Genomic DNA, 12,520 nt, shown 5'->3' with positions numbered 1-12,520 from the left:
CAGCAGGTGCACAGTGTGGCTGCCCGACGGGTGCAGGGGGGCCTGTGCCAAACACGGGGTGGGAGCGGCAGGCGGGTGTGTCGGCAGGCGGTGGAGAGCGAGGCGAGCCGGCGCCATCCCTACTGTGCCGAGGGTCCGCGTCTTGGGGTGCGGCGGCCTCTTCCTTCCATGGGTACCAAGTTAACGTGCACGGAACCACATCAGTCCCCCAGCGGGGACAGTCCCGGCCTCCACCGCACTGGCTGTCACAGTACAGGGTGCAAGGGAACACATAGCCTGTGCCACGGAGGCTTGGTCACCATGCCATGTCACCGACGAGATCGGGGCTCCCGGAGCAGCCTGGGCTGCCAGTCCGTCTTACAGATAAGGAAGCCAAGACCCCACGAGGGCGGTCCCAGCCCTGCAGGCAGCAGATAGAGCCTCTGAGCAGGGCCAGAGATATCTCTGAGATAGAGCCGGCGGCAGGTCCCCCATTCTGCTGCGGGGTCTGCAGGAGCAGCTGCGAGGTTTTGTGGGAGATGTCCCGACGGGCACGGACCAGGGAGGTTGGGGGTTTGCAGGGACACAGGCCACCCTTCCTGTCTGCCGGGTCCACAGTGAGCAGTGGGGCAAGGGAGCCGGGGCCAGAAGGCAGAGCCGGTGCGGAGCGGAGCCCGTGGGGCTGTGACCGGGAGGGGAAGCTGGGGTGTGTGTTCGGTGGGAAAGAGCTTCCTTCTGGAAGCAGTGATGTGTGGCCACGGCAGGGTGCAGCGATGCCGGTTCCGGCGTGGCCTCTGGAAGCAGGCGGGCCCGGCTCCAACCACGCAGACCGGCTCTTGCAGCTTCCGTGGTACTTTCATGGGAAATGAATGAGCGGCCAGAGCCCGGCGCGGGGGCAGGTTGAGCACATGGGGGCCGCGTGGATCCAGCGCAGTGGCTGGGTGGGACCTCGCTAACTCGCTTACTGGAGCGTCTGTTCCTTCCTCCAGGTGATGCAACCCCTTTGCGGAGCATCCGGCAGCCGTGTGGCCGAGGACACGGGGTCCCCCTGGTGGGACCTTCCGGGCACTGCGCTGTGGTGCTCCGATGCCTCCAGCGAGTCCCCGAGCGCGTGTCGTTTTCATGGAGTTCAGGTTGTGCTATGTAACCTTGAGTCCTTTTTCCACTTCTGTGACAACAATGTCTCCCGTTTCTGTGATTCTTCGGTTCCTGATGTAAATGGTTGTGGCCCTTCTCTTCCCCGCGGCCGCTGACCGTTCACGCCTGCCATCCTAAGGCCGCCCGGCCGTGCACTTGGCTCCCCTTCTGCCCAGGCGGCCGCGTGCGCAGGACCGGGCAAGCCGTCGGTGGCCGTGTGCTCGGCTCACGGATCCGTCCTCCTGCCGCGTCCGGGCTGCGCTCACGCCGTCCTCTCGGGGAATTTCTTATTTCAAATAGCGTGTTTCTCATCTTTGCAGATGCTGTTTGGTCTCAAAGTATCGTCCTCGTCCTGCTATGGGCCTGTTTTCCTTTAGCCCCGGGGCGTGGTCGCATGACAGCCGCCCTGGGCTCTGTCCTCGCGGCCCCGCCCCTGCTGGCGTGTGTCGGGGCGTCGTCCCGTTTGTGGCCGCTTCACCATGTCACGTTCTTTGTCACTTCATCCCCTGGCACATTCGTGTCGGCACGTTCGGCTCCTGCGAGAAGCCCGTGAACACGCGCGCTCGAGGTGTTGGGTGGACGTGTGTCTCGGGGGATCGTGGGTCGGGTAGCAGCTCCGAGTTTGCCCCTCGAGGAGCCGCCAGACCGTCTTGCTCAGCGATGCACCGTCACAGGCCCGTGAGCGGCCTTTACAGCGGGTGACGGCCCCGCGCCGCCTGCCTGCTCGCAGGCACGTTCTGGCCGGTCTTTTCCACGCCAGCCGCCCCAGCGGGTGCGGGGCAGCTTCGGGACTGAGAAGGAAGGGCCCCCAGGTTTGTCAGGAAAGCTGCCTCTGGCGAACAGCAGTCCCGTTGTTGTGAGAACTGGAGGGTCAGCGTCGTCAGCTGAGGCGGAGGGTCTTCACGGCCGGGACTGCAGACGCGGCGGGGGGCGGGGGCACGCGCCACGGCCCTGGACGGGCAGCGAGCCGCGGGTTTCTTCGGCAGCTGTAAGCATCCTCTGCCCTTTTTGACAGGCGCTCCTCAGGCATCAGGAAGAAGAGATAAGGGCAAGTTTTCCGTCCCGTGAGATCCAGAGGCTCCAGGAGCAGAACGCAAGCTTACGAAGGGCTGTTGCGGAGATGAGGAAAGAAATGGAGACTCTGAGTGACCACGTGCCTCCTCCTGCCCCGTCGGGGGCTCGGGCCTCCGCCCCAGAGCAGCCCCGTCCAAGCCCAGAGGCAGCAGCTGAGGCGCCTGGTGAGCAAGGACGAGGGCAGCAGGAGGAGAAGGGAGGGGAGGGCAGGGGACACGGGTCTCCACGGGGTCCAAGAACGGCAGCAGCGTTTCCGCTGACGGGAGCATCTTACGTCATGTGCGATGACGTGTCCCTGGGGAAGGGGAAGAGGAAGGTGACGGCTGTGTACTTGGGACTTAGAGCCGGGGCTCCGCTGGCACGGGGAGCTGGTTGGGCTGCGTGTTCGAGGCGCGGGCGTCAGGACTGGGGGCACCAGGCCCCTCCTCAGGGTGTCTGGTGCTGTAGCCACGCTGGCTGCGCCCCATGCGCATTAGGAGGCCCAGGAGCGGCCGTGAGCGGAGGCCACAGCTCCACCAGCAGGGGGACACGCTGTGCTCCCACGGGTGAGGGCTCATGGCAGGGACGCTGAGGGTCTGCCGGGCTGTGGGGCCCTCCTCGGTGAGTACCCAGGCCGGGGGCCGCTGTGGGGGACGGGCTGGCAGACAGGCAGCACCAGCCTGAGTGGGCCTCTGCCTTGGCGATGGCTGAGGGACGTGTAAATGTGCATGCCTGTGTGTTTCCTGGGTCTTTTGCGGCAGATCACGTTACGGTCCTTGAAACAGAAATAGGAAATCTAAAGCATAAATTTAAAGCCTTGGAAGAACGACTAGAAGACGTGTTCGATCCTTCAAAGAAGCCCTCCTCTTCTTACACTGACTTTCAACGCAGTGTCCACACCTCGGCCGGCGTCCCCGGTAAGAGTCCGTGTCCCGTCCTGTCGAACGCTCTGCCCCAGTAACACTGCCTTTGTGTGCACTGAAGTGTACACCCCACAGAAAGTCACAAAATGCAAACGCACAGGTCAGGAGTGACCACAGACTGCAAGTCCCCTGTCCTGGCCCCCAGGAGTCCCCGGGCCAGGCCATTCTCGAGGTGTTTGCTCCCGTTCACCACTCTGTGTGGGTGCCTCCCTGCCCCACCCCTGCTCTGACACCAGCCAGGCTGGGGCGCTGGCCCGGTGGAGGGCCCGCCTGGGGGGACTAGGGGGATGGACGCAGGCCAGGCATCTCGAGGGTTTACACGAGGAGAAGGGAGGGGGCAGGGCTCTTCCCCCAGGTCGTCTGGTTCTCCGCTCAGGAGCTGGCCGGCTCCCCAGAGCTGGTCTCTTTTATTTTCTTATACTGCTTTTCCTGGCATCCCCAGTATGATGTTGGTAACAGCTGGCTTTCTTCCTGAGCCCGAAGAAAAATTTTCAGCATTTCTCCTAAATATTTTGTAAGGATTTGGGGGGAACAGGGTCAGAGCAAGAAAATTCCTTTCCCTTCCTGTTGTAAGGCAGATCTTTGTTTTTTATTGTGATTCTGTCAGTTTTCCTTAGTGTGTTTTGAAGCCTTGTCGTTGGACGTGTAGGACGGCCATGGCTGTGACAGGATCAGACCCTTCAGTGGTCCTGGAATGGTCCTCTCTCCCTGCCCCGGGGTCCGCTCCGTGTGCTGTTGGTCACTAACTCGGCCTCCCCCTGGCTAGCGTCTGCTTGGCCTACCTTCAGGACCCTTTCCCCTTGTCACCCGCCTCTCCCACCGCTGAGGCGACTCTCGCAGCAGCAGCAGGTGGGTCAGTTTCTGGGGCCTACGTTGCTGACGCCTCTGACCGATACGTTCACACCGTCCACCCTGGCCCCAGCTGGGGCGGGAGCAGCGGCTTCCTTCCTGCTTTCTGTCCCTCGGTAACTTCTGCTCATGGGTCACCCGCGCAGCACGGGTCCGTGGCTGCAGGACCACGGCCAGCTCCCGTCCACGCAGCGCAGCTTCCAGCGGAGGTCAGGCCCCGTGGCACAAACCGACCTCTCCCACATGGGGAACCGCTGCAGGTAGTGTTGGCGGCCCTGCTTGGAGCTGTCCCGTGTGACCTGAGACACTCAGGAGGAAAGCCAGAGGCTGTGAGGTTCACCCGGGCACCTGCCCTTGGCACGTGTCCCTCCCGAGGCCCATGTTCCAGGCTCCACGTCATCTAGGGCAGCTGCTGCCGCGTCTTCTGGCTTCCCCTGGTCTGAGAAGGGACTTGACTCGCTGGTGTGAGAGGAGGAGCTCCCAGCCCTCACAGCCGTGGTGCCGCGTTCCTCCGAGAGGAACCGGCCATCCAAGCCCCTGTTCCCACCAGCCCCATCCCGCGTCTGTCACTCAGGATGGAAACCTGATGGTGGTGTGTCTCGGCTTACCCGTTGGCATTGAATCCGAAGGTTATTGTCTTTGCCAGGTTTGGGAGTTTTCAGCCGTGACTTGGGCACGTGTTTCCTCTACTCTCTGCTCTTTGTCCCTTTGGGGTCTGACGACAAAAGCGCCAGCTTGTTCTGCCACAGGTCCCTGTGACTCTGGGCCTTTTTTCCATCTGTTTCCTCTGTGGCTCAGACGGGTGATTTCTCTGTCTATCTTCCAGCTCGCAGGCGCGGTGTCCCCTCCGAGCTGCTCTGGAGCCCTTTGGGGCACTTTTATTTCAGTGTCATTTCTAAGATTGCATTTGGTTTTTCTTTATCTTTTATTCCTCTGCTGAAACTTCTTTTTTCCCATTGTTTTAAGAGTGTATCAGCTCGTTTTAAATCCCTTGTTCCCTGTTCCTCGTGGTGGGATTCCTTAACTCTGTGTACTGATGCCCTGTTCCATGTGGTTCAGACATCTGTCCTGTCAGTTGGGATTGTCCTGGTTGTCCGTGCGATGCGTGGCCCTGGACTGTGACAGGCGCACGTACCGAGCGGGAGCTCTGAAAGCCTGAGCCCTCTTCTGCTCTTGCGGGGCACGACACACCTCCATGTCCTGGCCCGTCTCTCGGGCTGCATCTGAAAGGCCACTTGGTCACCGGAGCCTTTGTGATGATGCTGTCCCACTCTGCCCGAGGCCACTGGTCCTGGCGCTTTCCCCGCCTCGCAGAGCTCAGCTCCCAACACATTGGCTGTATCCACGCTGCCTGGTTTCTAGGGAGCCCCCCAGGGACTTAGTGCACAGAGTTAAGGAATTCCTTTCTCCGCCCCCTGAACCCTCCCCACATGCTCTTCCCAGTACGGTGCACGGGAGCCTCTGCCTTTCTTTCCAGGCCCTTCTGCTGCAGGGAGCAGGCCTGGCCTTTCTTGGCCTAAGCTCCCTGGTCTTTCTGGGTTGTGGCTGCTTCAGGATCAAAGCCAGGAAATACAGGAAGAAAAAAGACACGGAGCCCAGCGTGGAGTGTCCCCGGAGCCTCTGGCCCTTGCCTGCTGGGCCTTCCCTCACAGTCGCTCGAGGCTTCAGCTGCACGGAAGGAGAGGGACGGGGCACACGCGTCTTGTTCGGAGCAGCGAGCGAGCCTTGGCTTCTGAGTGTTACACCAGCTTTACGCCTGTGGATAAACTCCACATGTGATTCATTCTTTTACTGATCCTTTACTGAGAATTAGTCCGTTTATGTTTGTGAGTGACTTTGGCTTCTACCCTTTCTTTCTCCTGATGCCCGTTGTCAAGTCTTAGGGCCGTGAATCTGGCCTCGGATGTGTTGGGGGATGTTCCCTCTTTCTCTGTTTTCTGAAAACCTTTGTGTTAGACTTAGGTTAATTTTTCGTGAGCCAGTGAACAGAATTCAATTCTGAGCCCCTTTGGGTTTAGGATTTTCCTTGTGAGATGGCTTTAAAGTATTAATTCACTCTTTTTCACGGTAAAGGATGACCCACGTTTTCTTTTTTGTGTCACTTTTTTATATTATATTTTACCAGAAAATTGTCCATTTCATCTAAATTTTCAAAAAATTACTCATAGTATCATCGTATGAATTTTATTTTTAACTTACTTATTTGAGAGAGAGAGAAGGAGAGAGCACGAGAGCAGGGGGAGAGGCAGGAGGAGAGCAGGCTCCCCACTGAGCAGGGAGCCCCTCGATCCCCGGACCCTAGGGTTGTGACTGAGCCGAAGGCGGAGGCTTAATGACTGAGCCACCCAGGCGCCCCTGTTTACTAGATTTCTTTTTTTTTTAATTTATTTATTTGACAGAGAGAGATCAAAAGCAGGCAGGAGTGGGGGGGAGCAGGCCCCCCACTGAGCAGAGAGCCCGACGCGGGGCTCGATCCCAGGACCCTGAGACCACGACCCGAGCCGAAGGCAGAGGCCCAACCGACTGAGCCACCCAGGGGCCCATGTTTACTAAATTTCTTAAAAGATTTCTTGAGTCATTTGAGAGCGAGCGCACACGTGCACACAAGCATGGAGAGGGGCAGAGGGAGAGAAGCAGCTCCCCGCTCAGCTCAGAGCCCAAAGCAGGACTCGATCTCACGACCCTGAGATCACGACCCGAGCCTAGATCAGGAGTTGGACGCTCAACTGACTGAGCCACCCAGGCGCCCCTTAATTTTTAAAAAAAGTATTTATTTTTAAGTGGTCTCTACCCCAGCACGGGGCTCGGACCCGGAGCCGCTCACTCCCCCGCCTGAGCCAGCAGGCAGCCCTGCTTTCCGGAAGTTGGATAAACGGTGTTTTAGTGTAGTTCAGGTCAGAATAACTTCTAACCTGTGCTGATTCCTCCTTTGACCTATGGTTTAGGGACGTTTCCCTAATGCCCAAGTGAGGGGGGCTGGTACTGACCGGCCTCCCCCGGGCACAAGAGGGCTGCACTGTCTTCCCGCAGAAGCTCCTGCTTTCTTGGCACGAGGATGAGATTTCATCCCCCACGCCTCTCAGTGCTGCTGGGGACCCGGCCCTTCCACTCAGCTCTAGAGCGTCTTCTCCTCCCTGGGACATACAGGGACAGCGGGCATCCCTCGCGGGCATCCCTCGGGGAGGGCAGTGAAGCAGGGCCCTCTGCCCTGGACAGCACAGGCTCGATTCCCCAGACCAGGCAGCTGACTGGAACCTTCTCCGGGGCTTCAGGAGACCTGAGCCCGACAGACTCACTCTTTCTGCAGGAGGAGCTGGGCCGGCCGAAGGTGCCCCCGTTGGGCTAGCGCTCAGGAAGCTCAGAAACAGGGCGCATGTCGTGAACCGCCTGGTGGCCCGGCTCGGGCAGAAGGTACGGCTTCCCCTTGACACGTGGGCCGGCAGCTCTCCTGGCTGGACCCTTCGACCTCTTCGTGCCTCAGTTTCTTCCAAGAAGGGGTTATTGTGAGGTCAAGTGTGGTCGCTAGACGGCACCCGGGAAGACCCGGGAAATGAGCCCGGAGCAAGGGGGCAGCCGTGGTGGAGCAAGGGCCTGCCGTCTCTGCCGCACCGGGGGGCTGCGGGCCCAGAGCACGGTGCGTCGTGACTCGGCGGCGGGTCTGGGCGCAGGGGTGTGGTGGGAGCGCGTCCAGACGCCTCGGCAGCCTGTGTGGGGTCCGGCCACAGTCATGCCCCCGGGCGCACGTTCTCCCCTCTACACGTGCGGCCTGGGTCACACCCAGCTTTTGCTGCAAATTCACCGTTCCTCTTTTTTCGTGTTTTTCATTGTGGTAAAATATACCAACGTGAAGCTTATCATGTTCAAGTGCACGTTCAGTGCCGTCAGCTCCATTGGCAACACTGTGTAAACGTCGGCGCTGTCTGTTAGGCCCCGAACTTCCCCATCATCTGAGCAGGAACCGTCCCCTTCAGCACCAGCCCCACACCCTCCCCTAGGACCCCTCCACCGGGCGCGAGACGGCAAGGCTGCCCTGGGACGAGCGTCCTGCCAGCGGGCTGGGTGCCTCTCCCGGGACCGGGGTCCTGCGGCAGCTGCCGTTTGCCGACCCGCTCGTTTCCCTCGGCACCGTGTCCTCAGGGCCCACCTGTCAGTCCTGGCACCTTCTGAGACCTGAGGAACAGCCCGTTGTGTTCCCCACACGTGTGGATTCCGACGGACACTCGGGTGTCCCCTCCTCTTGGCAACTGTGAATAACGCTGCTGCGAACGTGGGCCCCGGGCCTCGGTGCCCGTCCCTGCTGCTCGCCGTTGCTCTGGGCACGTGCGGGAGCGGGCGTGCTGGGTCATGTGGTGAGTCCGCAGCTCACTCTCCCAAGAACCAGCCAGCCGGTTCGCCTTGCGACTGCCCCGCCTCCTGCACCCCCGGCCGTGCGTGAGGATCCCCACAGCCCGCGTCCTGACCCACGTGACCGAGTTTCTTTTTAACTGCGGCCAGTGCAGTGGGTGCGACGCGGCCGCTGCCGCAGCTGTGGTTTGCGTCTGCCCCGGCGGCGCGGTGTGCAGCTCTGGTGCGCTCACTGGCCGTTCGCGGGTCGGTCCCGGTCCTCTGCCGTTCGCCGCCGTTCGTCACCGCATTGTTTGTCTCTCTGTTGGGTTCTGAGAGTTCTTGACGTGCGCCGGTACTAGCCCGCTATTCGGTGCACAGTTTGCAGAGTTTTCCTCCCACGCCAAGGCTGCTCTTTTCACTTTCTTGACAATGTGCTTCAAAGCACAAATGTTTTAGTTTCTATGATTTCCAGTTTATTTATATTTTAAAAATATTTTTATTTTTAAAAAGATTTTATTCCTTTTTTGAGAGAGAGAGAGCGAGCACAAGCTGGGGGAGCAGCTGAGGGAGAGAGCAGCAGACACCCCGCGGAGCAGGGAGCCCGACACGGGGCTCGATCCCAGGACCTGGGGACCATGGCTGAGCTGAAGGCAGATGCTCAACGACGGAGCCTCCCAGGCATCCCTGTTTTGTCTTTTTTTTTTTAATTGCTTATAATTTTGGTGTCATCCCATCCTGTTGCCTTTTGCACAGAAATGTTTTTCATGAGGAAACGAGAAGTTCTCACATGTCCTTTTAAGTCCATAAATAACACAAATCCCACCGCCCTGTGTGCCCCGCGTCTTCCGTGAAACAGAACTGGCCGCTGGGCGCAGCGTGTCCGAGCCTCCCGGCCGCTGGAGGGGGCGGCTGCTGCCTTGTGCTGCCGGTCAGGACGGAGGGGAGCTCGTGGCTCCTGTCTGCTCGCGGCGTGGGGGAGGCTCAGGACGCTCAGCCTTGCTGCTTCCCGGTCTGCCCGCCGCTGGGACCTCTCAACACGCGCTTTACAAACAGGAAGTAATCATTTAAGTACAAGCTCTTAATTCTGTCTTGATGAGACTGTTACAGGGAAAAACGTCCGCCTCAAGCTGTGCTTTTGTTTGTTTTTTAGTAGCATCTCTTTAGCAAGTGGTCACCTTCTTGGTGTGTGTGTGACAAATTCAAGGAATAAAATATTCACCAGCGATTCCTTGTAGGACTTCCTGGAAAAGGAACATATTTCCTCTTCCCGAGAATCAAGTGGAAGCGAGTACAGAGGGGGTGTCTTTCGTTCTGTCCTCTTTCCTTCCTTCCATCAGCAGGAGGACAGGTGTCCAGGGAAGCTGCCAGAGTGAGGGGCTGGCCCTGGGGCTCCGGCCTGGGAGCTCTGAAGATCTCACGGCCGACCCGTCACCACCAAGGCGGCCCTGCCCCTGGGACTTGCCCTCCTGACCCTCCGTCCTCCTCCGCCCTCTGCCTTCCGTGCTCAGGCTCTCTCTGGCTTATCCGTTAGCTCCTCCGAAGCCCAGGCCTCGCCCCTCCCACCGCTCCAGCTCCCGTCCCAAGCCCTGGATTGCCCCCTCCTGGTCACCAGCATTTCCTACACCTGCTGGTTTCCGCCTGAACTGGGCTCCGGAAGAGCGGGTTTCAGGTCTGGATGCTCCCCGGCCGGCCTTGGGTCCAGCGCAGGCCCCGCCACAGGCCCCGCAGGGCACACTGCAGGGGGCGGCGGGGGGCGGCCTGCGGAGTGGCTGCATCAGGCCCGAGGCGGGAGACGGACAGACGCGTGTCCTTTGTCGTCTTCCCGCAGTGTGGGCTGAGTGTGCCTGCCCTTCTGCTTCCCCGCCCTCCGGCCTAACATTGCCCCTCAAATGGCCTCCCAGGTGCTGCAGCGACCCCTGGACGTGGACACCATCCGGCATGCGCTGCCCCGTGAGGTGGACCAGGTGCACCAGCAGGTCTCGGAGCTGCGGAAGCAGGTGTTTGAGCTCGAGGAGCACCTCGGGAACAGGCCGCTGTTGCCCGCCTTGGACGAGGTGGCCCTCGGGTGGGAGGTAGGTGCCGTGTGCTGATCTCTCCCGCCGCTGCTGTCCTGTCCGGGGCCTGCTGCAGGAGTCCCCGAGTGGCTCTCTGTGGAGCCATCCCTGGCTTCCCCCGCGGCTGGCTTTCCTGGTCAGGCCTGGTCCGTGGCCTCCAGGCCTTAGGACCCCGCCCCTTGACGTCCGCGTCACTGTGTGGCCCAGTCGGTGAAGCATCTGACTCTTGGTGTCAGCTCAGGTCACAGTTTCACCGTCGTGACATGGAGCCCTGCTTCAGGCTCTGCGCTCAGTGGGCGTCTGCTTGAGAGTCTCTCTCTCTGCCCCTCCCCCCAAATAAAGAAACAAATCTTAAAAAATAATAAGTTCAGCGTGGGAAAACCATGCTGTTTCCCCTAGAAGGGAGTCCCTGCCTCTTGGTAGGAGGGCCCTGAAATTGAACGCAGAATTGGGCTTCTCCTTTGAGAGGACCCTCGTGCGGGTCCTCAGAGGGTTTGAGGCCACCGTCCTGCGCTCGGGACAGTGGGGCTCCTGTCCTGGCCCTGGGCCTCCGCACCTGGTGTCCAGCAGGCTCCGCGGCTGGCCCAAGCCATGGCTCTGAGCTGTGCAGAGAGCCCACAGCCGCCGTCCCCACGGCTCTGACACACGGGCCGCTTCTCTTCTTACCGACGCCCGTGATGGAAATGCTGTCAAGGGCACACTCCTTACTCTGTCGGTTACCTGTGGTGACTTGGACCACCTGTGATTATCTTTGGTGACCTGTGGCACCTACAGTGACCTGCGTTACCTGTGGCGGCCTGCGGTGACCTGTATTACCTGTGGTGAATTGCCTGTGGGGACCTGCAGTGACCTGGGTTACTCATGGTGACCTGCAGTGACTTGCGTTCCCCGTGGCGACCCGCAGTTGCGACTGGACCGCGGTATCTGGGAGGCGTGGGGAGCCCTGGCAGCAGGTGTGGAAGGCGGAGCTGAGAGGCACGAGGGGGACCCGGCTCCAGGACGACAGCCCGCCCCAAAGAACCGGAGGGGAGGGGGCGCCCACTCCTCTCTGGCTCAGGAACAGCAAGAGGGTCCAGACAGGCCCTGGGACGGACAGACGGATGGATGGGTGAAGCACGGCCGCAGAGGGGAGGCCTTCAGGGGTCACCAGGAGGCGGGACCCAAAATTGCCAGCACCGCCCTTAAGTGGACACGGCCTGGAGAGCCAGAGCCCGGCCCTGCACCAGGACTCCTGCAGTCCTGAGCTCGAGGCCGCGGGACCACTGAGCCACAGGCAGGCGGGCAGCACATCTGCCTCACCCCGTGCCCTGCGTGCATTCCAGGCGCTGCCCGTGCCCAGCCGCAGCGGTCAGTGGCCCCAGGGTCTCTATTCCCAGCCTGACTCACCGATCGCGCTCTCCCGGCAAGAGGGAATCAGGTGCACTGGCAGGATTTGAAATCAAGATGTTTAAGTCTGTGACGAATGGGCTGGAGCTGAAGCAGCTGTGGCCTGGGGGGCACCTGAGGCACAGGAAATCCAGTGGCCGGTCATTATGTCTGGACCAGGCTGTCCGCAGAGGGCCAACACCTTGGCGGCCCGGGAGCCTTGAACGTCACCAGTGCTGAGACACGGGTTTCTGCATCTCTTGCTCTGCTGAGAGGAAGCAGGGTGCTTGGCTCCACCATGGACGTACGGAGACAGGACAGAAGGACGTGGGCACCAAAGGCCCCCAGGCGCCAGCCACACAAGAAGTGGGATTCCTGGGCCTGTGCTGACCGGGAGAGGGAGGAAGGAGGAGGGCTGGTCCTTGGCCAGAACGGCATCTGCAGACACGGCGGCCCGTGTGCCCGGAAGCCGTCCTGACTCACGGAGGAGGAGCAGGGCTGGGACTCTGTGTCTCCCACAGAGGGGGCGCGGCTCAGGGATGGGAAGAGAGCAGCTTTCCAGGTGCAGCCTGAGGACACCCGTCTGCTGAGGGACGTGCTCCTCGCACAGACGCTGGGCCAGAGAGACGTCCTGGGCTTCGAAGCCAGCTGCACCGGGGAGCGGGGCTCACGGCCTCACGGCCACTCCAGCCGCCAGGCATGAGCTAAAATGGGCCCGCGCCGCGGAGCATGTGCCCAACCAGAGCCTGCAGGGACGTAGGGGGCAGATGTCCTGTGGGGTCCCCGCCGTACCCGTAGCACACGACTGCACAGTGGGTGAGGTGTGCGTGTGGG

The 12,520-nt window shown here is 60.8% G+C and overlaps 1 protein-coding gene across 7 annotated transcripts in view; it reads left to right on the top strand.

Moving 5' to 3' along the window:
• CCDC57 (coiled-coil domain containing 57) overlaps positions 1 to 12,520 on the top strand; it is a 91,241-nt gene that overhangs the window by 36,108 nt on the left and 42,613 nt on the right. For all 7 annotated transcript variants that reach the window (XM_045983996.1, XM_045983995.1, XM_045983997.1 and 4 more), the window contains 4 exons: positions 2,132 to 2,354; positions 2,931 to 3,086; positions 7,249 to 7,352; positions 10,169 to 10,339. In XM_045983996.1, the coding sequence (XP_045839952.1) occupies positions 2,132 to 2,354; positions 2,931 to 3,086; positions 7,249 to 7,352; positions 10,169 to 10,339 (654 nt within the window). The remainder of the gene's footprint in view (positions 1 to 2,131; positions 2,355 to 2,930; positions 3,087 to 7,248; positions 7,353 to 10,168; positions 10,340 to 12,520) is intronic.

This window comes from Meles meles, chromosome 18 (genome assembly GCF_922984935.1).
Source record: "Meles meles chromosome 18, mMelMel3.1 paternal haplotype, whole genome shotgun sequence".
Lineage (NCBI taxonomy): Eukaryota > Metazoa > Chordata > Mammalia > Carnivora > Mustelidae > Meles > Meles meles.
Note: the sequence above shows the minus strand (reverse complement) of the source record. Positions and strands in the feature narration are given on the sequence as shown.